Source organism: Protobothrops mucrosquamatus, unplaced genomic scaffold (assembly GCF_001527695.2).
Source record: "Protobothrops mucrosquamatus isolate PMUCROS unplaced genomic scaffold, P.Mucros_1.0 scaffold3515, whole genome shotgun sequence".
NCBI classification, from domain to species: domain Eukaryota; kingdom Metazoa; phylum Chordata; class Lepidosauria; order Squamata; family Viperidae; genus Protobothrops; species Protobothrops mucrosquamatus.
Genome location: NW_015389485.1, coordinates 33,956 through 55,095, shown reverse-complemented (window position 1 = coordinate 55,095; position 21,140 = coordinate 33,956). Strand labels below are relative to the sequence as shown.

The 21,140-nt window shown below is 42.2% G+C and overlaps 2 protein-coding genes across 3 annotated transcripts in view; one reads left to right on the top strand and one right to left on the bottom strand.

Moving 5' to 3' along the window:
• The first annotated feature begins 2,133 nt into the window (after positions 1-2,133).
• On the top strand, positions 2,134-14,590 carry PLAC9 (placenta associated 9). Of its 2 annotated transcripts, none has more exons than XM_015827128.1 (4): positions 2,134-2,365; positions 10,586-10,686; positions 12,200-12,320; positions 14,259-14,590. In XM_015827128.1, the coding sequence occupies exons 1-4, from the start codon at positions 2,311-2,313 to the stop codon at positions 14,267-14,269; spliced, it is 288 nt and encodes a 95-aa protein (XP_015682614.1). In that variant the 5' UTR covers positions 2,134-2,310; the 3' UTR covers positions 14,270-14,590. The 2 variants fall into 2 exon arrangements, with proteins under 2 accessions (XP_015682614.1, XP_015682615.1); XM_015827129.1 differs by lacking the exon at positions 10,586-10,686 and adding an exon at positions 9,496-9,596.
• A 4,695-nt stretch (positions 14,591-19,285) lies between these two features.
• Positions 19,286-21,140, bottom strand: part of ANXA11 (annexin A11) — a 35,067-nt gene continuing 33,212 nt past the window's right edge. Inside the window, exons 14-15 of the mRNA XM_015827125.1 lie at positions 20,507-20,629; positions 19,286-19,518 (exon numbers count right to left, since the gene is read on the bottom strand). Of these exons, the coding sequence (XP_015682611.1) occupies positions 19,459-19,518; positions 20,507-20,629 (183 nt within the window). The 3' untranslated portion in view covers positions 19,286-19,458. The remainder of the gene's footprint in view (positions 19,519-20,506; positions 20,630-21,140) is intronic.

The window sequence follows — 21,140 nt, the reverse complement described above, 5'->3', positions numbered from 1 at the left end:
GGTTGTCCAATGTTGGAAAAAAAGACAATTTTACAGCTAAGGTCAACTTCAACTTGTCTTAACTCATGCACTTTACAGAATAACAGAGTTGGAAGGGACCTTGGAAGTCTTCTAGTCCAGCCCCCTGCTCAAGCAGGAAACCCTACGTCATTTCAGACAAATGGCTGTCCAGTCTCTTCTTAAAAACCTCCAGTGAGGGAGCATTCACAGCTTCTGGAGGCAAGTTGTTCCACTGGTGAATCCGTTCCACTGGAGGTAAGCTGTTCCTGTGATGAATTGTTCTCACGGACAGGAAATTCCTCCTTAGTTCCAGGTTGCTTCTCTCCTTGATGAATTTCCATCCGTTGCTTCTTGTCCTGCCTTCAGGCGCTTTGGAGAATAGGTTGACCCCCCCCTCTTCTTTGTGGCAGCCCCACAAATATTGAAACACTGCTATCTTGTCACCTCTAGTCCTTCTTTTCACTAGACTAGACTAGGGGATGCTACAACAGTCATAAGTCACTTTTATCAGTCTACTCGTAACTTTGAACGGTCACCAAATGAACTGTTGCAAATTGAGGACTACCTATATCTATTTGTTTTGTCCACCGACGCTTTTTGCAATCTATAAAATAGCAATAGCCCTTATATTCTGCTTCATTGTGCTTCACAGCTCTCTCCAAGCGATTTATGAATTGATAGCCATTCTGTTACCAGGCTAAATTTTAGCCAGGCTAAAAATTGAGGCAAGGAATGGAATACAACAGAAAAACTAAATAAACCCTTGCTGTAAGCAACAGAAGATTTCTGTGGAGATGCTCCGTCATCCAGGTCATGGTTGTCCCAAAAGTGCTTCTTCAAGAGGCAACTGGACTTTCTTATTTTTCTTTGAAGACGTTTCGTTTCTCATCCAAGACGCTTCTTCAACTGAATCAGAGCTTCAAAGGAAAACTACAAAGTCCTGAAAAAGCACCTTTGAGACAACCATGACCTGGATGACTGAGAATCTCCATAGAAACCTTTTTTATTTTTCTTTGAAGATGTTTCACTTCTCTTCCCTTGAATCAGAGCTGAAGAAGCTTCTTGGATAAGAAGTGAAATGTCTTCAAAGAAAAACTAGAAAGTCTAGTGTCCTCTTGAAGAAGCACCTTTGGGACAACAGAAGGTTTTCCCCAAAGTCTAGCTCAGGGGTCTTCAAACTTGGCCCTTTTATGACTTGTGGACTTCAACTCCCAGAATTCCTCAGCCAGGGACGCATGCCTGGCTGAGGAATTCAAGGAGTTGAAGTCCACAAGTCATAAAAAGGTCATAGTTCCCTCACAGTGGTTGAGGAATTCTGGGAGTTGAAGTCCGCAAGTCATAAAAGGGTCATAGTTCCTTCATGCCCAGCTGAGGAATTGTGGGAGTTGAAGTCCACAAGTCATAAAAAGGTCATAGTTCCCTCACGGTGGTTGAGGAATTCTAGGAGTTGAAGTCCACAAGTCATAAAAAGGTCATAGTTCCCTCACGGTGGTTGAGGAATTCTGGGAGTTGAAGTCCGCAAGTCATAAAAGGGTCATAGTTCCTTCATGCCCAGCTGAGGAATTCTGGGAGTTGAAGTCCACAAGTCATAAAAAGGTCATAGTTCCCTCACGGTGGTTGAGGAATTCTAGGAGTTGAAGTCCACAAGTCATAAAAAGGTCATAGTTCCCTCACGGTGGTTGAGGAATTCTGGGAGTTGAAGTCCACAAGTCATAAAAGGGTCATAGTTCCTTCATGCCCAGCTGAGGAATTCTGGGAGTTGAAGTCCACAAGTCATCAAAGGGTCATCGTTCCCTCACGCTGGCTGAGGAATTCTGGGAGTTGAAGTCCACAAGTCATCAAAGGGCCAAGTTTGAAGACCCCTGGTCTAGCTGAATTCCTGTTAATGACTGTGTTGATCCCTTAGTACTTCTTTCTCTGCCTGCTAAAAATTGCACATACAGACCAAGGTAGCTGCTTCAGCCTCTTTGATGCAGTCTGTTTTCAGCCCACTCCACTCACGGACGGCATAAATTAATAACACACCCCCTACTTTTCCCTGTGGCAGATCTGGCTCAGAACGAGCTTGATGGATAACTAGACCCAATGTAGTTTGAAGGTGGGGAGGAGAGGGGAGGGGGGAAGAAGGAAAAAGGGCTGTGTAAGAAATTTGGCTGAGCACATAGACTCTTTCTTACCAATCCCAGCTATTCTGCCAAAAAGTTGATCTGCGTGTCCTGGGAAGAAAAGCTATTTATTTCTCGCCATCTGCTGAAGCAGGAGGAGAGAGGGACAGAGGCTGCAAATACTGTATGTTCTTGCTTTGACACCATGCTTTACACCCTGTCTCTTTTTTTGCTTTTCACATTCAACCGTGGAGACTCGGGTAAGTGTTTTTAAACGCTTGTTCTGCATTCTTTTGCAAAGGTGAAATATTTCAGAGGGTTCTGCAACAGAGAGAAAAAGGTGTTTGTTTGAACTGGGTGGAGGTTTTGTTTTGTTTTTTTGTTTAAAAGTGGATGGATTTCCTAACAACAAGGAGGCATGCAAACCTTTCCCCAAATCTTAAGAGTGATATTAACAAGACAGAAGCCAGGTTAGAGGATTATTATCCCTTTTGCAGATGCAAATGTTGTTGCTGGAAACACATTTGGCTGTGAGGGTTTTTTGCGAGGAAGCTCTGTTGATAGGAAGGTTTCGGTGGCTCAATTAACAGGGACATGAATAAATCAACCACTAATCTTTTCCTTGGCTAATGCACTAATAAGAATTTACTTGCACACTACATCTGCTTAAATAAATAGCATAGCCACTGCTGGTGGAGAACGCTTCGCAAAGCAAACACCGAATCTGACGCTCAATATGCAGGAATGGTTTTGAAGTGTATTGATATCAGATAAGCTTGAAAAGTTGCCCTCTAACTTTAGAAAGGTATCAAGCCTGTAATTATTTACCTGAGAGTAAATATAGCTATATCCAGCGGACACAGAGCTGAAAGGAACGTTTCCAGGTCTTTCGGTAGAGCATTTTGCAAGATCATAAAGGTCTCGTCAAAATCCACACAGATACAAACACACAGGCACCTGTGACGTTCCAGCATCTCTCTTTCCTTCCCCAAGGAGAACATTTCTAGTCTTGCATAGAAAATCCCACAGAGGTAATGTCCTGCTCTTAGAAAGGTATGGTTACTAGCTATAGCGGTATCTCTGGATAATAACAATACCGCTTTATCAGATAGCTCCAGGCAATAATATGTAATGTTCAATTTAAGCCAAGTCGGATTCTTCCCGGATACATTTAAATGGGTTTGGTGTGGTGTTTTTTTTTTGCTTGATATGGAAGTGGTTTGCCCTTGGCTTTTTCTAAGATGTGTTTTTAGGGATTCCTGATGGTCCCTCATCCAAATCCTAGCCAAGATCAACTCTGCTTGGTTTTCCCGACCAGTCAAGATCAGCTAGAATGGTGTCCCAGTGGTTAGAAGGCAGCATTACAGGCTGACTCTGCCCACTTTCTGGAGTTTGATCCTGACTGGCTCAAGGTTGACTCAGCCTTTTTCTGAGGTAAAATGGGGAACCAGATTGTGGGGGGCAAATTGACTGACTCTGTAAACCGCTTAGAGAGGGCCGTAAAGCACTGTGAAGCGGTATATAAGTCTAAGTGCTATTGCTATTTGTATTGACTCAACCTCCCGTCTGAGGTAAAATGAGGACCCAGGCAAGGTTGACTCAGCCTCCTTCTGAGGTAAAATGAGGACCCAGATTGTTGGGGGCAAGTAGGCTGACTCTGCAAACTGCTTAGAGAGGGCTATAAAGCACTCCGAAGTGGCATATAAGTCTAAGTGCTGTTGCTATTGCTGGATGCTTAACAGAATAACAGAATTGGAAGGTCTTCAAACTCCTGTTCAAACAAGAAGCCCTACACCATTTCAGACAAATGGTTGTCCAATCTCTTCTTCAAAACCTCCAGTGTTAGTGCATCCACAACTTTTGGAGGCAAGTCATTTTACTGATTATTTGTCAGGAAATTCCTCCTTAGTTCTAGGTTGGTTCTCTCCTTGGTTTGTTTCCACCCGTTGCTTCATGTTCTGCCTTCAGGCGCTTTGGAGAACATGTTGTCCCACTCCTGGTCAACTCAACTCAACTGCTTAGCTGGCCTGTCAAAACACAAGAATCCTATAAAACGTTTGCAGCTTCTTCAAGGTGCCTCAGGAGGTTTTGAATTTAACGTTTGCCTCGGCCAAATCGGTTTTTGATATTCTAAATCCATCATTTGGCCTTACAAAGCTCAAAGCTACAGCCCAAAGGTTCAGCAAAACTATGTATTTAAATCCAAGTTTGCTCCAAATCCAGGTTTAGAGGCAAAAAGTTGAAAAGTTGCTGAAAAGGAAGCCAACCTTTTTATCGGTGTGATTTTCCCCATGCTATTTTTTTTCCCTGTGACAAATATAAAAAACAGGAAAAGCTTTGATCCAACCATTGCAGCTGCCATTTTGATTTGACTACACCTTGACCATCATCCTGTACAGAGACAGGACCATGAAGCCAGCAAACTCTGAGCTTGACTTGGAGCTAGCCCTTCCTTCCTTCCTTCCTTCCTTCCTTCCTTCCTTCCTTCCTTCCTTCCTTCCTTCCTTCCTTCCTTCCTTCCTTCCTTTCCTTCCTTCCTTCCTTCTTTCCTTCCTTCCTCCCTCCCTCCCTCCCTTTCTCTCCTTCCTTCCTTCCTTCCTTCCTTCTTCTCTCCTTCCCTCCTTCGTTCCTTCCTTCCTTCCTTCCACCCTTCCTCTTCCCCCTCCCTCCCTCCCTTTCTCTCCTTCCTTCCCTTCCTTCCTCCCTTCCTCCCTCCCTCTCTCTCCCCCCTCCCTCCCTCTCTCCAATTCCCTCATCTTCCCTTCCTTCCTTCCTTCCTTCCTTCCTTCCTTCCTTCCTTCCTTCCTTCCTTCCTTCCTTCCCTTTATTCTAGGAACTTGTGAAGTTCTACCATTGTTTCAATTGAAGTCCATGAAATTTATTTATTTATTCCTGGACTTGGGTGGATAGCACAATTTCATTGAAGCCTTTTAGCAGGTCATAGCATTGTAAAGTTTTGAGAACCGAAGCAGGAATCCATTTTCTTTTCAGAACCTTTTCAAACCTTTTCTGATCTTGGCATAACCACAAAAGTATTCTTTACGGTGTTTTTATTCTAGGCTCAGACTGAGAAGGAATCAGAAATGCATCTTAAAATAACCTCATGGGAATATTTACTCTGCTGTCCTCAGACAGGGAACATATTTTCAACAAGCCAACAATAATCAAACGAGGCATTAACACTGGGAACATGTTTCCACTACACTGTGGCCTTACTAGACTTATATGTTTAAATATTTAATTGCTTTTTAAAAAATATTTATATAGCATTTAGGGAGCTGCAGACTTCTTAAAAAAATGGATTCTGAGGACAAGTTATAAGCAGATTTTATTAACAGGTCAATGGAGAGACCCCAGTTCTCCCAGAATTGTTAAAAGAATTAGAGTGAAATATAAAGGGCTTGAAAATACCCACAATATATTAAGGGCAAAGTATTATAATCCCAACAAGACCCATTAATTCAATGCTCTTGAAAATATGTGAGTATCCGAATACAGATTTATTTGCTTTCTGGGCACACAAGCAAGCATAACCACAGCAGACACTTGTTTAAGCCAAGATCATTTTTACCCCACTGATGTCATCTGTTGGAGAGAGGAAGCCTTCGCCAGTAAACAGACCAGAATGGAACGAATCAGACCATCTTAGGGTAACAATAGACGTTTGATCTGTTTGCACAGGAACTCCCTGGCGTTCCAAATTGGGGACACAGGAATGCTTTTGGCAAAGTTGGTCAGCGTGAAGACAAGTCCAGATGTTCATCTCTGAGTCCTCTCAGTTCCCTGTATTCTTTTCCCACCAAAAAAATAAAACAAAACCTATCCTAAATTGAGAAAAGAGTAAATTGCACTATGCACCTCATTTGCATAGATGACCTGGATAGAATAGAATAGAATAGAATAGAATAGAATAGAATAGAATAGAAGAGCAACAAAGATGATTAGGGGACTGGAGGCTAAAGCATATAGGGAACGGTTGCTGGAATTGGGTATGTCCAGTTTAACGAAGAGAAGGACGGGGGGGGGACATGATAGCCAATGTTCCAATAACTCAGGGTCTGCCACAAAGAAGAGGGAGTCAAGCTATTTTCCAAAATGCCTGAAGGCAGGACAAGAAGCAACAGATAGAAACTAACCAAAGAGAGAAGCAACGGGTGGAAACTCATCAAGGAGAGAAGCAACCTAGAACTAAGGAGAAACTTCCTGACAGTTAGAACAATTAACCAGTGGAACAACCTGCCTCCAGAAGTGGTGAATGTGCCAGCACTGGAAGTTTTTAAGAAGAGACTGGACAGCCATTTGTCCAAAATGGTATAGGGTTTCCTGCCTGAGCAGGGGGTTGGCCTAGATGACCTCCAAGGTTCCTTCCAACATTATTATTATTATTATTATTATTATTATTATTATTATTATTATTATTATTATTATTATTATTATTATTATTATTATTATTATTAGAATAGAATAGAATAGAATAGAATAGAATAGAATAGAATAGAATAGAATAGAATAGAATGGAATATAGAAATGGAATGGAATAGAATAGAATAGAATAGAATAGAATAGAATAGAATAGAATAGAATAGAATAGAATAGAATTGGAAGGGACCTTGGAGGTCTTCTAGTCCAGCCCCCTGCTCAAGCAGGAGACCCTAAACCATTTCAGACAAATGGTTGTCCAGTCTCTTCTTAAAAGCCTCCAGTGATGGAGCACCCACAACTTCTGGAGGCAGGTTGTTCCACTGGTTAATTGTCCTCACTGTTATGAATTTTCTCCTTAGTTCCAGGTTGCTTCTCTCCTTGATTGGTTTCCATCCGTGGTTTCTTGTCTCGCCTTCTGGTGCTTTGGAAAATAGCTCGACCCCCTCTTTTTCTGTGGCAACCCCTGAAATATTGGAAGATTGCTTACTCCCATCTCCCTTACATCCTTGGTTAGACGGGTGAAATGGCCAGCTTTTGAATTTGCAGATGTTATCTGAGCAGAACCGAGAGGAATTTTAATAAGGAGAAAATCACGGTGAAGTCAGGAGGGCGCGCCGAGTAAGGATTGACGTTGGCTTGCTGTGTTCTCAGTGGCCCGTGAAATTCCGAGCAGATGCTGGGACCTCATGTGGAAAAAATTATTTCGCTTGCACTGATTTCTCTTCTCCTTTGTGTTCCACCAGCAGGAAAGTTTTCTCCTGTTGGCCATAACTCAAGTTAATTATTACCTAGTTTGAAGGTTAATTCCGGAACCAAAAAGAAAAAAATATGCAATTTTTACCTTTTTCCTTCATCCATTTCTACTGCCAAAGAATTTGTCCTCTTTCAGCCTAGGCTGGCCTATCTTGGAACAGATCAGTGCAGGAATAGAGCTTCTTTTTGCAATTATGCTTTGTTTCACAGTTGGATAGCTGGCCCAATTTGATAATTGATTTCTGCCAAGAGGAGATCACGGCACCTAACCAGTTTGATGAATCCTAAAAAAACTAAGCCAGCTCTAAGCCTCAAGTCCCTAGTATGGGAAGCTGGAGGGAACAGCACAGAAGAAAGCCGTGGCCAGTTATGCTGATGTTGTTGTTGTTGCCAAGAAAAAAAAAACATATATCCACGGACTTTAGTCACCCCGAGTTAAGTTCAACTGCTAGACGGAGATTTAACTTCGTTGTGCCCGAGGGCTGAAACTGAGAAGTTACAAACTCAGTGCCAAGTTATAAGCTTGGCAGCCTATGCTTTTCGCAATCGTAGAGCTTGCTTTTAGTTTATAACGACACGATGATGAAAAAAAAATCCTTTGTAAAGTGGTTTCTTTCTTTGTCAGGAAAGACCTTGTCAAAAGTCTCTTCCCTTCCATTTAAAATGTCTTGGGGTGTGGAGAATGGCTTTCTGCTCTCTTTGAAGCCAATTCCCTGATGTTGAAACCAGCAAAATGGACATAGTTTTGGCTTGTCCTCATTCTTAAGTGGGTGGGGAACTCAACTACAAACCAGATTTAAAGCTTGATGGACGTCCAAGGAGTTAGAAGAGAAAGGTTTTCTTGCTTTTATAATCACAACTCGTTATTCTTCCTTAGTGGGGAACTTATTCTGCCTTTTAAGAGGCAAGGGCAAAACATTGTAGGAAAAAAAAAGAAGGAGAGAAAGGAACCATTGAGAAGAAAACAAAGGAAGTAGTGTTTTCAACTCCCCCCCCCAAAAAAGGACTGATGGAACCTGGGATTTTTCCAAGCTAGAGTTCATTAAATGGGACTTTCTTGTTTCTCTCTGAAGACCTTTTGCTTCTCATCCAAGAAGCTTCTTCAGCTCTGACTGGATGGTGGGGAATGGAAGGATTTATACTCCTTGCAGACAGCTGGTCTTTTGTCTTGTTTTAGAGGGACCTTGAAATCATTTTGGAGGTTTACCTGTGTCCTCAGGGTCACCTGAATAGTGCAGATGGGTGTGGAGCCTTCATGGCTGCAGGATGCTGTGTTGAAGAGACCCAGAGCAGAAAACATCCTGCAGCTAAGAAGGCTCCACACCCATTTGCACCACTCAGGTGACCCTGAGGACACAGATAAACCTCCAAGTGGCCTCAACGACTCTCTAAAAGAATGCAAATGACCAGCGGTCTGCAAGGAATATAAATCCTTCCCTTCCCCACCAGTTGCCTCCTGAAAAAGCACCTTTGGGAATACTCAATCTAGCCCACAGCTATAAGATTTTCTAGTAAGTCTAGAAAATCTATGTCCTCACCAAACATAAACCTTCTTAATTTCTTCATGATTGTATAAATGTTGCCAGCTGCGGAGCTCTATCTAAGACACGGTCAAATGACATGTTATTTGAAAACGAAGTATGTGTCTTACCCATTTGTTTTTATTTATTTACAAGCACACAGAACTGCTGCACAGGTCAAGACGGAGTTCATAAAAGACCTGGACCTTTTTCTAGCTGATTACTAGGAGAGAGGAAGAGAGCTAAAAGAGAAATGGAAAGTCTTCAGAGATCTTTTTAATCTCCAGAGAAATAGTTGGAGAGGGGGGTTTCCAACTGCTTTCCAACTGTGGTCCTGAACTGGGTCTGACTGGTTCATCTTAAATGAATAAAAACAAGAGCGTGCGTTTGATGTAGTGGTTAAAGGCAGCAGGTTAGGAAACTGGGAGACCGTGAGTTCTAGTCATCAGGCACAAAACGAACAGAGGAATCTCTCTCAATTCGAAGACGAAGAGGGCAATGCCACCCCACTTCTGAAATAGGGCCAAGAAAACCACAGGGACCTTTGCAGGCAGTGATCCCGAGTCAGCACTGAGAGCACCAGAAAAGCCAAAAGAACCCCAAAGAAAAATAACAACAAGGAGAGGGAGGGGAAACTATGGATGAACCCAACTGTGAAAAAGTTCACCGAGACATTTGCTTTTCTCCTTTTCCAGTTGCAGCTGGTCCGGCTGCTGACCGTCAGGGAACCTCAGAGCAAGATGACTGGTGTGATGATCCCAGCACCATTCACAAGCGTTTGGATGCTGTCCAAGAGGTGAGAAGATGCAGTGGCACAAGATGCAGGATGCTTATCGCCACCTCCCTGCGCACAAGAGGGTCCCGGTTCCATGGGGGAAACGGAAGCTCAGAGTTCTGGAACTGGGTTGCAGGAAATGGAACAATGGAAAATGGAAAACAAAACCAGAAGGTCTAGAGCAGTATTTCTCCACCTCAGCAACCCTTAAGCTGTGTGGACTTCAGCTTCCAGAGAGAGGGAGGTAATCTGTTGAGAAGATTTTGGGAAGGAAGGAAGGAAGGAAGGAAGGAAGGAAGGAAGGAAGGAAGGAAGGAAGGAAGGAAAAGACATATGGAGAGGGAGGGAGAGAGGAAGGAAGAAAGGAAGAAAGGAAGAAAGGAAAGAAAGAAGAAAAGAAAGAAAGGAAGGAAGGAAGAAAGAAAGAAAGAAAGAAAGAAAGAAAGAAAGAAAGAAAGAAAGAAAGAAAGAAAGAAAAAGACAGATGGAGAGGGAGGGAGGAAGGAAGGAAGGAAGGAAGGAANTTTCTAGCTGATTACTAGGAGAGAGGAAGAGAGCTAAAAGAGAAATGGAAAGTCTTCAGAGATCTTTTTAATCTCCAGAGAAATAGTTGGAGAGGGGGGTTTCCAACTGCTTTCCAACTGTGGTCCTGAACTGGGTCTGACTGGTTCATCTTAAATGAATAAAAACAAGAGCGTGCGTTTGATGTAGTGGTTAAAGGCACCAGGTTAGGAAACTGGGAGACCGTGAGTTCTAGTCATCAGGCACAAAACGAACAGAGGAATCTCTCTCAATTCGAAGACGAAGAGGGCAATGCCACGCCACTTCTGAAATAGGGCCAAGAAAACCACAGGGACCTTTGCAGGCAGTGATCCCGAGTCAGCACTGAGAGCACCAGAAAAGCCAAAAGAACCCCAAAGAAAAATAACAACAAGGAGAGGGAGGGGAAACTATGGATGAACCCAACTGTGAAAAAGTTCACCAAGACATTTGCTTTTCTCCTTTTCCAGTTGCAGTTGGTCCTGCTGCTGACCCTCAGGGAACCTCAGAGCAAGATGACTGGTGTGATGATCCCAGCACCATTCACAAGCGTTTGGATGCTGTCCAAGAGGTGAGAAGATGCAGTGGCACAAGATGCAGGATGCTTATTGCCACCTCCCTGCGCACAAGAGGGTCCCGGTTCCATGGGGGAAACGGAAGCTCAGAGTTCTGGAACTGGGTTGCAGGAAATGGAACAATGGAAAATGGAAAACAAAATCAGAAGGTCTAGAGCAGTATTTCTCCACCTCAGCAACCCTTAAGCTGTGTGGACTTCAGCTTCCAGAGAGAGGGAGGTAATCTGTTGAGAAGATTTTGGGAAGGAAGGAAGGAAGGAAGGAAGGAAGGAAGGAAGGAAGGAAGGAAGGAAGGAAGGAAGGAAGGAAGGAAGGAAGGAAGGAAGGAAAAGACATATGGAGAGGGAGGGAGAGAGGAAGGAAGAAAGGAAGAAAGGAAGAAAGGAAAGAAAGAAGAAAAGAAAGAAAGAAAGGAAGGAAGGAAGGAAGGAAGAAAGAAAGAAAGAAAGAAAGAAAGAAAGAAAGAAAGAAAGAAAGAAAGAAAAAGACAGATGGAGAGGGAGGGAGGAAGGAAGGAAGGAAGGAAGGAAAAGACATGGAGAGGGAGGGAGAGGAAGGGAGGGAGGGAGGGAGGGAGGAAGGAAAGAAAGAAAGAAAGAAAGAAAGAAAGAAAGAAAGAAAGAAAGAAAGAAAGAAAGAAAGAAAGAAAAGACAAATGGGAAGGGAGGGAGGGAAGGAGGGAGGAAGGACTTGAGTAGCAAATTTAGGAATATCACCTTCACCTTAAAGAATGGAGACCTGCTGGTAAAATAGACAAAAACGAGTTATATGATTCGCGGTCATATGACTTAGAAAAAAACTGCATGTATTGTCCAGCTCAGATGGTGACTCCTAGCTGACCCTGAGCAATTGTGAAAGAAGCTGAACAGGGTCATATGTGAGTTGCCCTTTGATGGAAATCCATTAGTGAGCAATGGTTAAGAATGTTCCCTTTCCATTCAGAATTAAGTCAGAGTGTGTCGATTCCAAGGCAGCCGTTAGGCAATGTCGCAATGGATGCATTAATCCTGGATTAAGGACTTTCTTCTACAAACCTCAATTGCATAAGAGCAATTCTTATTCTGGCATCTCTGACTATTCCCCTTGATAAATTACTTGAATAGAAGAAGAAGCATTTGCTGCAAACTACAACTTGGAAGTTGTGTGGTCTTTAAGAAGACTTGCTTCCAACATAAGTGATCGGTTGACAAAAGCCATCTCTGTCCATTCCCTCCCCCCCAGAATCCTTTCATTCTGATTTTCCTATTATTTGCAATTAAGTGGGGTTTTTTTGGCTCGATTTATACAATTTTCTTAGCCTGGTTCCTGAATTAACCTATATAAGTTTGCCCAATAAATTGAATTAGAGGCTAACCCCAAAAGGTTGAGTTTCCATAACACTTTAAGCCGCAAGGAAACCAAATCAAGCTTACCACTAACCTTAGCATGTTGGGTGAGTGAGTTACTAGGTCTTAAGCATGAAGTAGCGAGGCCAATAAGATCCCCAAATTTCTTCTCTCCTTCCATCAGCAACTGGAAAAAACAGTTGAACATTTGGACTCCGAAGTCAAGTCACTGCTCAACGATGTTAGTGAAACTGCGTGGACCAAGCCACTTGCTCCTGGGACCCCACTGGTAGATCTCTTCGAAGGTAGGAAGTGGGGAGCCGAGCCAAGTGGAATGTCCCCACCCAATCGATGGGTCGAGATATGGGGTGCAAGAGTTCTCAGAAGTTCTCCAACTACGGTAGTTTGAAAGCACAGCTCTCCTTTTTTAGGAGCCCTACTACTGGATAAACCCACTGGAGGGCTTCCATCATTGTATGGAGGGCCAAGTACAGGATGGACTTGAAATATGGGTTTTGTAGTACTGTTGCACTGACAAACTCACAGGGGTTTACTCATAGGTGTTTTCCCAAAAAAGGCAACTATCCTTTCTTTGTTGTTTCCTTGAATGTGTTTTGCTTCTCCTCCAAGAAGCTTCCTCAGTTCACTGAAGCTTCTGCAAGTTGACTTCACTTCAGTGCAGAACTGAAGAAGCTTCTTGGATGAGAAGCAAAAGGTCTTCAAAGAAAAACAAGGAAGTCCAGTTGCCTCTTGAAAAAGTACCTTTGGGACAACCATGACCTGGAGGACTGAGAATCTGCATTAACACAGGTTCTTTCTTTCTTTCTTTCTTTCTTTCTTTCTTTCTTTCTTTCTTTCTTTCTTTCTTTCTTTCTTCTTCTTCTTCTTCTTCTTCTTCTTCTTCTTCTTCTTCTTCTTCTTCTTCTTCTTCTTCTTCTTCTTCTTCTTCTTCTTCTTCCTCCTCCTCCTCCTCCTCCTCCTCCTTCTTCTTCTTCATCACCATCATCACCACCATCACCATCATTCTAGCCATGGTCCATCCACTGCAGGATGAAGACCTCTTTCTCATGTTTCCAACCATTACGGTCCTGAGCTTCCTTTTGCCAGTTGGGTCCGCCATACTTGCTGGTGTCATCAACCCATCTTGTTTTAGGTCTCTTTCATGTATGCTACTCATCAAGGGGGATCTATTCTGTGACTGTCTTGGTCCACTTGCCCTCAGTTCTTCTTGCCATGTGACCAGCCCATTTCCATTTCCATTCTTTGACTCTCTTGATGGCATCATGTACGTTCGTTTGTAGAATAGAATGGAATGGAATGGAATGGAATGGAATAGAATAGAATAGAATAGAATAGAATAGAATAGAATAGAATAGAATAGAATAGAATAGAACAGTGAAAATGGATGTGGAATCTTCTTGGAATTGCTGAAAGGATTGTGTTGTAGACTAGAGATGGTTGGTGTCATATCCCAAGGCACCTTTGGGACAAGCATGACCTGAATGACTGAGAATCTCCATAGACATTTCTCCAATGATAAAGGTGTAATCATGGCATGCATTTGAGGAGATTGTTAGCCATTAGAACTATTGCATTTAAATACATCGACCGTAAGCTAAGTGCAAATAGGAATATCCAGGCGCCGTTAGATACAGGGATGGGAACATAAGAATTGCTTCTCCGTTCCATGAATCAAATGTCCTTTGATGAATAAATAACTGACTTTGGACCCATAGCTTAAGCCGGGTGACATCTATATTTGGACAGAAGATTAGAAGGATGTCCTAGCATTATAAGATGGAATGAAAAAGGTAAAAGTACATCCTGGAGGAACAGTTTCAAACCACTGCTACACGTAGGATGTGATCGTGTGGCCATCAGGAGTTGACTTGACATTTTTTAAAAATAAAATAAAGGCTTTAGCAAACAGAAAGACTAAAGGCCTCTGAAAAACTGCTTCAAAAAAAGTGGTTGAACTTTGGAATAGTCTACCAAGGGGTGTAGAAGGATGAACAATTTGCAGAAGTCACCCCTATACTGTCTTTCCTTTCCTTTCCTTCTTTCCTTTCCTTTCCTTTCCTTTCCTTTCCTTTCCTTTCCTTCCCTTCCCTTCCCTTCCCTTCCCTTTTTTGGGTTATTGGAAGGACCAGACTGAATGTTATCTGTTGCTGTCTTTTGTCAACAACTATAGCCTTTGCTGTGTCTGAAAAGGTTATCAACCCAGCTCCCCTTTCTCTTTCTAGATCCTAGTTGAGCTTCCAGTCGATGGGCTGAAAATCCAGATTGTGAACTTTTACTTCAGCAGAGTCAGCCTTCAAGTTGCCTTTTGATATTGCCTCAACCTTGAAACCCAGCCGGTCTATAAAGTGTTGTGATGGACAGCAGCATTGAGTAAACATGTGTCATGTTAGTTGAAAACATGTCCCTGAGTGCAGTAGCATGGGCTAATGTTTTCTTGTAGACGAAGCCAGGTGGGCCTTGATCAGTCCTTGAACAGGAGACCGCTAAAACTAGATTGGGAAGTTGAAAATTAAAAAAAAAAAATCTCCAAAGGCTGGGATTTTATGATGGTAAATTATGGTAATTTGGGTTTTCATTCAAAATGCAAAAGGAAAAAAAGACACAATTAAGCTCCGGAGGAAAGTCTTGGATTCAGGTCAGAGGCTAACGTGAAAATGTTGGACTCGACCTTGTTAATGTGGTTTCATGGGATTGTTCTAGAAAGCCAAAACTTCTACCACAGAAGCTAGAATGTTCTTGACTCAAGGTGGTCACAAAGAAAAAGAAGAGACAGTGGTCCAACACATGTGTGTGTGTGTGTGTGTGTGTGTGTGTGTTATGAAGAGATTGGGCAAGCACTTGTCTGAAATGGTCTGGGGTCCCCTGCTTGAGCAAGGGGTTGGGCTAGAAGACCTCCAAGGTCCCTTCCAACTCTGTCATTCTGTTTCTTGAAACTTAGCCTCCCATTGTCTTACTCGAGATGGCCGGCGCATACATTTAATAAATAAATAAACTTACTCAACTTGACAAACAATTTGCCGAGTAGGCATTTGGACAACTGGCCAATGGGTGAGCCTGTTCTTCCCACACTGCACTTCTATGCTTCCCAGCATGCACAGCTATGTCACCTCTTGATCTGCCTTAAAGAGCTATTAAAGTTCCCCTCGACCCCTCCCCTCTAGCACTGATGACGTTACCTAGTTTGGTAATGAAATGCCTGCAAGAAAACCCACCCAGCTCAGAGCGCACCCAGGACCCCCTAGTTATTAAAGTATTAAAGGAATTCTGGGAGTCATAAAAGGGCCAAGTTTGAAGACCCCTGATATAGAACATGGTGAAGAAGTACAAGGTGAACATTGTCCACTGACCATAACGTCCACTAATATTATGAAAAGAAGTGCTTTCAGGGTCCTGTCCTCTCTTACTGGTCCATAAATTATTTCTCAACTAGGATCCTACAATTCATACAAGCCACAGCCTTGATGACTAAGCATGATGGAAATTGGAGTTCGGTACTCATGGAAAATGCCCTTTGGAGAGAAGGCTAATCTGAATGACTCCTTTGCCTTCTTAAACCTAGAAGTCCTTTTTTTCAGGAAGCACCGTACGGAGCAGCATGCAGTCAGTCTAAGGTGGTGGGTGAGACTAAAGATTCCCCTTCTTCTTCCAGCATTGATGGGCATCTTCACTAGATCCATAATGAATGACTCGTGATTGAATGTCCGTTGTAGCATGGATTCCCCATCACAGCTCCTAATCCAATAAAGGACTCAACAGTCAGATGTTTGGGACTATCTTCACTCATGAGTTGAAGAGCTCTCCACCTACCTTAAGCAGAAAAGTACACTGGCATGACATCCGATGTCCCGTAACTCAGGGGTCTCCAACCTTGGCAACTTTTAAGACTTGTGGACTTCAACTCCCGCAGTTCCCGCAGCCAGACATGCTGGCTGAGGAATTCTGGGAGTTGAAGTCCACAAGTCTTAAAGTTGCTAAAGTTGGAGACTCCTGCCATAATTGATTCCTCAGCTGTTTCAGCTCCTAGTCACTGGACGTTCTGTTTTGTCAATATGGACACAAGGCTAGATTGTATCTCTGATATGTCTCTGTTCCAAAACATTGATTTGGCCAATGAGGGGACAGGATCATTGTTAGGTACAAATAAAGACAGACCTGTTTGCTTGTGTTTTTCATCTCCCATGCTGGTTGAGAACAGTTTAAACATGAGGAACTCAGAACTATTTGTTCGCGTGGTCTCATTTCGTGCCCAAAACAACATAAATTGTTGTTGATGTCAATGACATGGCTGGAAAAAAATGTCAATGACATGGCTGGAAAAAAATCTGTGCAAGGCGTGAACTTAGCACACTGTTCTTGCTGTTTATGCTCTTCTTCTCAGAATCATCCAGATGGACTCTGTAGGAAACTGAAGCCAAAGGCTGGACAAGATGGAACATTTCATTGGATCAAGCTGTTTTCAAACTCAGCATGAATCAGAAGCCCAAGATAATCTGGAGCAGAAGCTACAGAGTGACCTTAAAGCAGCATTTTTTTTTTCAAGCTCTAGATTCCATTTATGGAGCGTTGGCCAAAAGTTGGCAGCCTCTGGGTGTAAGTGTCCCATAACAGCTGGATTTGATGGAATGCTGCAAGCAGGATGCAGAGACATCAGATGGCATTCCAAAAGTTTCTTCCAAGCGACTTGCACTTTTTAAAAAGTGAGTGTGCAAGGAGAAAGCAAATGGCCATCACTGGCCACAGAAGCAAACTGAATTCTGCTGCAACATTTATTGGGAAAGTGGAAACTCTAGCATGATATTAGTGTTAGGCTCCAAGGTCCCTTCCAACTTTATTATTATTATTATTATTATTAAATGCCTATTGGTCTAAAAGAACTCATATGGAACAGAATAACACAGCTGGAAGGGATCTTGGAGATCTTCTAGTCCAATCCCCTGCTCAAGCAGGAGACCCTATACCATATCAGACTAATGGTTGTCCCATCTCTTCTTAAAAACCTCCAGTGGTAGAGCACTCAGAACTTCTGGAAGCAACAATTTCCACTGGTTACTTGTTCTCATTGTCAGGAAATCTCCTTAGTTCTAGGTTGCTTCTCTCCTTGATGAGTTTCCATCCACTGTTTCTTGTCCTGCCTTCAGGTGCTTTGGAGAATAGGTTGACCCCCTTTTTTGTGGCAGCCCCTCAAATATCAGAAGACTGCTATCATATCACCCCTGGTCCTTCTCTTCATTAAACTAGGCATACCCAATTTCTGCAACCGTTCTTCATATGTTTTATCCTCCAGTCCCCTGATCATCTTTGTTGCTCTTCTCTGTGCTCTTTCCAGAGTCTCAACATCTTTTTTATACTATCGCGACCAAAACTGGAGGCAATATTACAAGCGTGGTCATCAACATTTTAGCCAGAGTAACCAATGAAGTAACCCAATTCAGTGTCCAAACAGTGATGTCAGGAGAGAATATATGTCCCCAACACACAGCCCAAATAAGCAACGCAAGAAACTTGAGAAGATAGATAATTTTATTTAAACAACGTGTGGGGTTTTTTTTTTTTTAAAAAAAGATTGCATATATTTGGTTTAAAAGGAGTGACTCAAATCACTGACAGAGAAAAAGTTTGGCGTGTATTTCCATAGGAAGCCGGCAATGAGTTGTAGCACAATTTAAGCAATATGTCCTTAAAGAAAGAAATAATTTTGGGGATGTGTGAAAAGCAGAATGGGGAATGCTCCAGCTCTCCTTAAATGAGGATACTTAGCTTGGTTTCTATTACAACTTATTTGGAAATCAAAATCCCTGCAAAAGGAGTTGTATGAACTAGGCGCAGGGGTAGGCAACCTTGGCTCTTTTATGACTCGTGGACTTCAATTCCCAGAATTCCTGAGCCAGCCGGGCTGAGGGGAAAGGGAGAGGTTTCCACGCTGAGCCATGCTGGCTCAGGAATTCTTGGAGTTGAAGTCCACGAGTCCTGAGGGGGCCATAGTTCCCCTCATGCTGGCTCAGGAATTCTGGGAGTTGAAGTCCACGAGTCATAAAAGAGCCAAGGTTGCCTACCCCTGAACTAGGGTTTCATGAACAACCTGTGTTCTAGATAAACCACTTAGAGAAGAAACGAGTGAATGGATGATTGGACTGGAAGACTTCCCAAAGATTTAAGGTATTATTGATATTTCTTTTTTAAAAAAACCTGATCAGTAGGATGGAAAATAGGGGAATTTTCATAGCACGCAGGAAGAGATTTAATTCTTCTCCCCCTTTCATTGTCCCAATAAAAAGGATGTCATCCGATATTGAAATTAATATCAGGAATAAAAGCATTCATCGACACACTCTAATGAGTTCTCCCAAAAAATGAGGTATCTAAAAGGTTGAATCATGGCAACTGGACCAAACTTTGTTAATCTGAAATGTTTCATTGTTCATCCGAGCAACTTCATCAATCAAAATAAATAATAATAATAATTAGGCTCTCCCGACTCTCTCTATTTTTTTACTTTGACTGATGAAGTTGCTGGGATGAGCAACGAAAATGTCTCAGAGTTAATGAACTTGGATGCATATCAACCATTTTGATACTTTTGGCCTGGATGATTTGAGTCTTCGTTGACATTTTCCCAATGATGCTTTGATTGTACATCAAACTCTGAGCCCTGGTATTCCAATGAATACAAAAATTATTATTTTTTCCCAGGCCATCAGCCAGAGGTATCTTTCCCCTCCTCAAACAGTAATGAAATAAAAACCTTTGGGAATTAAACTCATCACATTTCAGAACAGGCACTTTTGATTCGGATTTAAAAACAAAACAAAACAACCACTCCATGCATTTCAAACAAACACACAAAAAGTCCACACAGCTAGACAAAAATATTGCACACAAAACTACAGAGGATCCTTCTGTACTCTAAAGGGAGTGTTTCTCAGAGGCAACATTTGCAGTGAAAGAGTTTCTCTAAGAATGCAGCAAAAAATATCTCTATCAACTACAGAAGACATATATATATATATATATATATATATATATATATATATATATATATATATATATATNAAAGGGAGACTAGTATAGCTATTTCAAGCTATTTAGCTCTCATCAGCTAGCTCAAAATAGCTATACTAGTCTCCCTTTAACTCTTTGTCAGCAACATCTAAATTTACAGAAATAGTTTATCGCAGTAGCGACTTGGGCCTGCAAAACGCTCCTAGGTTGGGGCTGTAAGGCAAAAGTAATCATAACAGTAGACCAGGTATTCTATTAGAAACTATATATATTCCTGTATTTATTATATACCTTTAGAGGATGGAATATATTAAGAATATCAATCCGATCCAGCAGTGGGCGTTTTGACAGCTTTGTGTGAAAGGATAACATGAAGCTAGCTGTGAGTTTGAAAGACACATTCCAAAATTCCAGATCTTCTGCTTAGTCGTTACCGCCGCACAACTTGAGAAGGGTTTTCCGATAGTCCCCTGAAGTGTCACCCTGAAAATAAAATGAAAACAGAACCCCAGAAGGGAAGGTGAAGGAAAAATGAAAAGTGAAGGAGTGGAACAGAATTGCTGGTCTGCAAACAAAATGTCTCAAAAGTAATCCCAAAGATGCTTTTTTTTCAGGAGGCAACTGGACTTCCTTTGTTTTTCCTTGACGACGTTTTGCTTCTCATCCAAGAAGCTTCTTCAGCTCCGAGTTAAAACTGTTCTAAGTTAGAACTGAAGAAGCTTCTTGGATGAGAAGTGAAACGTCGTCAAGGAAAAAAACAAAGGAAGTCCAGTTGCCTCTTGAAAAAGCACCTTTGGGACAACTGGGATGAACCTGGATGACGGAGAATCTCCTTAGACAGTCTCAAAAGTAGGATCTGCTAAATAAGCACGGTGAGAAAGATACAATCGGCTACCAGAGACAGAACATATTGATTCCTTTCTTTTGCAAATGGGAATAACAACATTCTTGAAATCTTTAGGCACAGATGCAAGTTTTATATACAGGTTAAACAAGTCACACAAGGAGAATTGGCCATGGTAAGTTGACCATGGCAAGTTGGCCATGGTCAGTTGGCCGTGCCAAATTGTCATAGACCCAACAAATCTCCAAGTACTTCTACCAGCTATACTTTCATCCCAGATCATGTCCTTGCTTTTACTTTTTGTTCCATTCTGTACACTTTGATGGAGACTCCACTAGCTGATGCCATAAACACACAAGTGTGTTATAAAATCAGTACCGCCCACCCTATTTTACTACTGCATTTGGGATTTTGTGAACTGCCATTCCGACACCAGGTCTTTTCTAGTTGTTAGCATTTTATGCTCACACAACACATGTGCATTTTAAGCATATTGTGTGGAAAAATCTAACGTGTAATCACTGTAAAAAGGCAGCCTTTCCAGCTAAGCAAGAGACAGGTTGATATTCTAGGCCGCCACCCAAAGATGGAGCTTGGATGGAAAGTTGACCCTTGCCAATGTCTTACCGAGATGTCCGTGTAGAGAGATTTCCCATACATTCTTTTGTATTCCTGCCGTATATCCAGCAGATCAACTTCACTACGTGAGACCATGATCCGTATGAGAGTCCGGTCCTTGGTCCCTGCTCCCTAAAAATCACAGAAAGGGGCAGAAAAAAAATCAGTCCTGTTCAGATTGCGATCCTCAGCTGAAGATTCACTGCCTCCTGGATTGAACTGTGGAGTCCTTAGTTCTCTCTGATGGTTGTCTTGCAGATGTTTCATGACCCAGCTACAGCGGATATAAAAAGTCTACAGGCCCCTGTTCAAATGCCAGGCTTTTGAGACGCGCGTCAGGTTGTTTTTTCCATAACACATAAACAGTACAATTCCGTTGAAAAAAACAACCTGAGCTCTGCACCCCTGCTAACCAACCAGAGGGTTTTGTCCATGAACTAAAAAAAGGTCCATACGGTCCTATATCCAAACCAATGTTTGGAAGACACACCTAGACTAAAACACTACTCTGTCCCAGTAGGTTTGCAAGCCACAATAAGAAACATCTGGGTTTTTAATAGGATTTTTCAGTAGGGAAATTCCACTGAAGTATCTACCTACCTCTTATGTCAAGGTAATAATTTATCAGCTAACCAGCTGATGT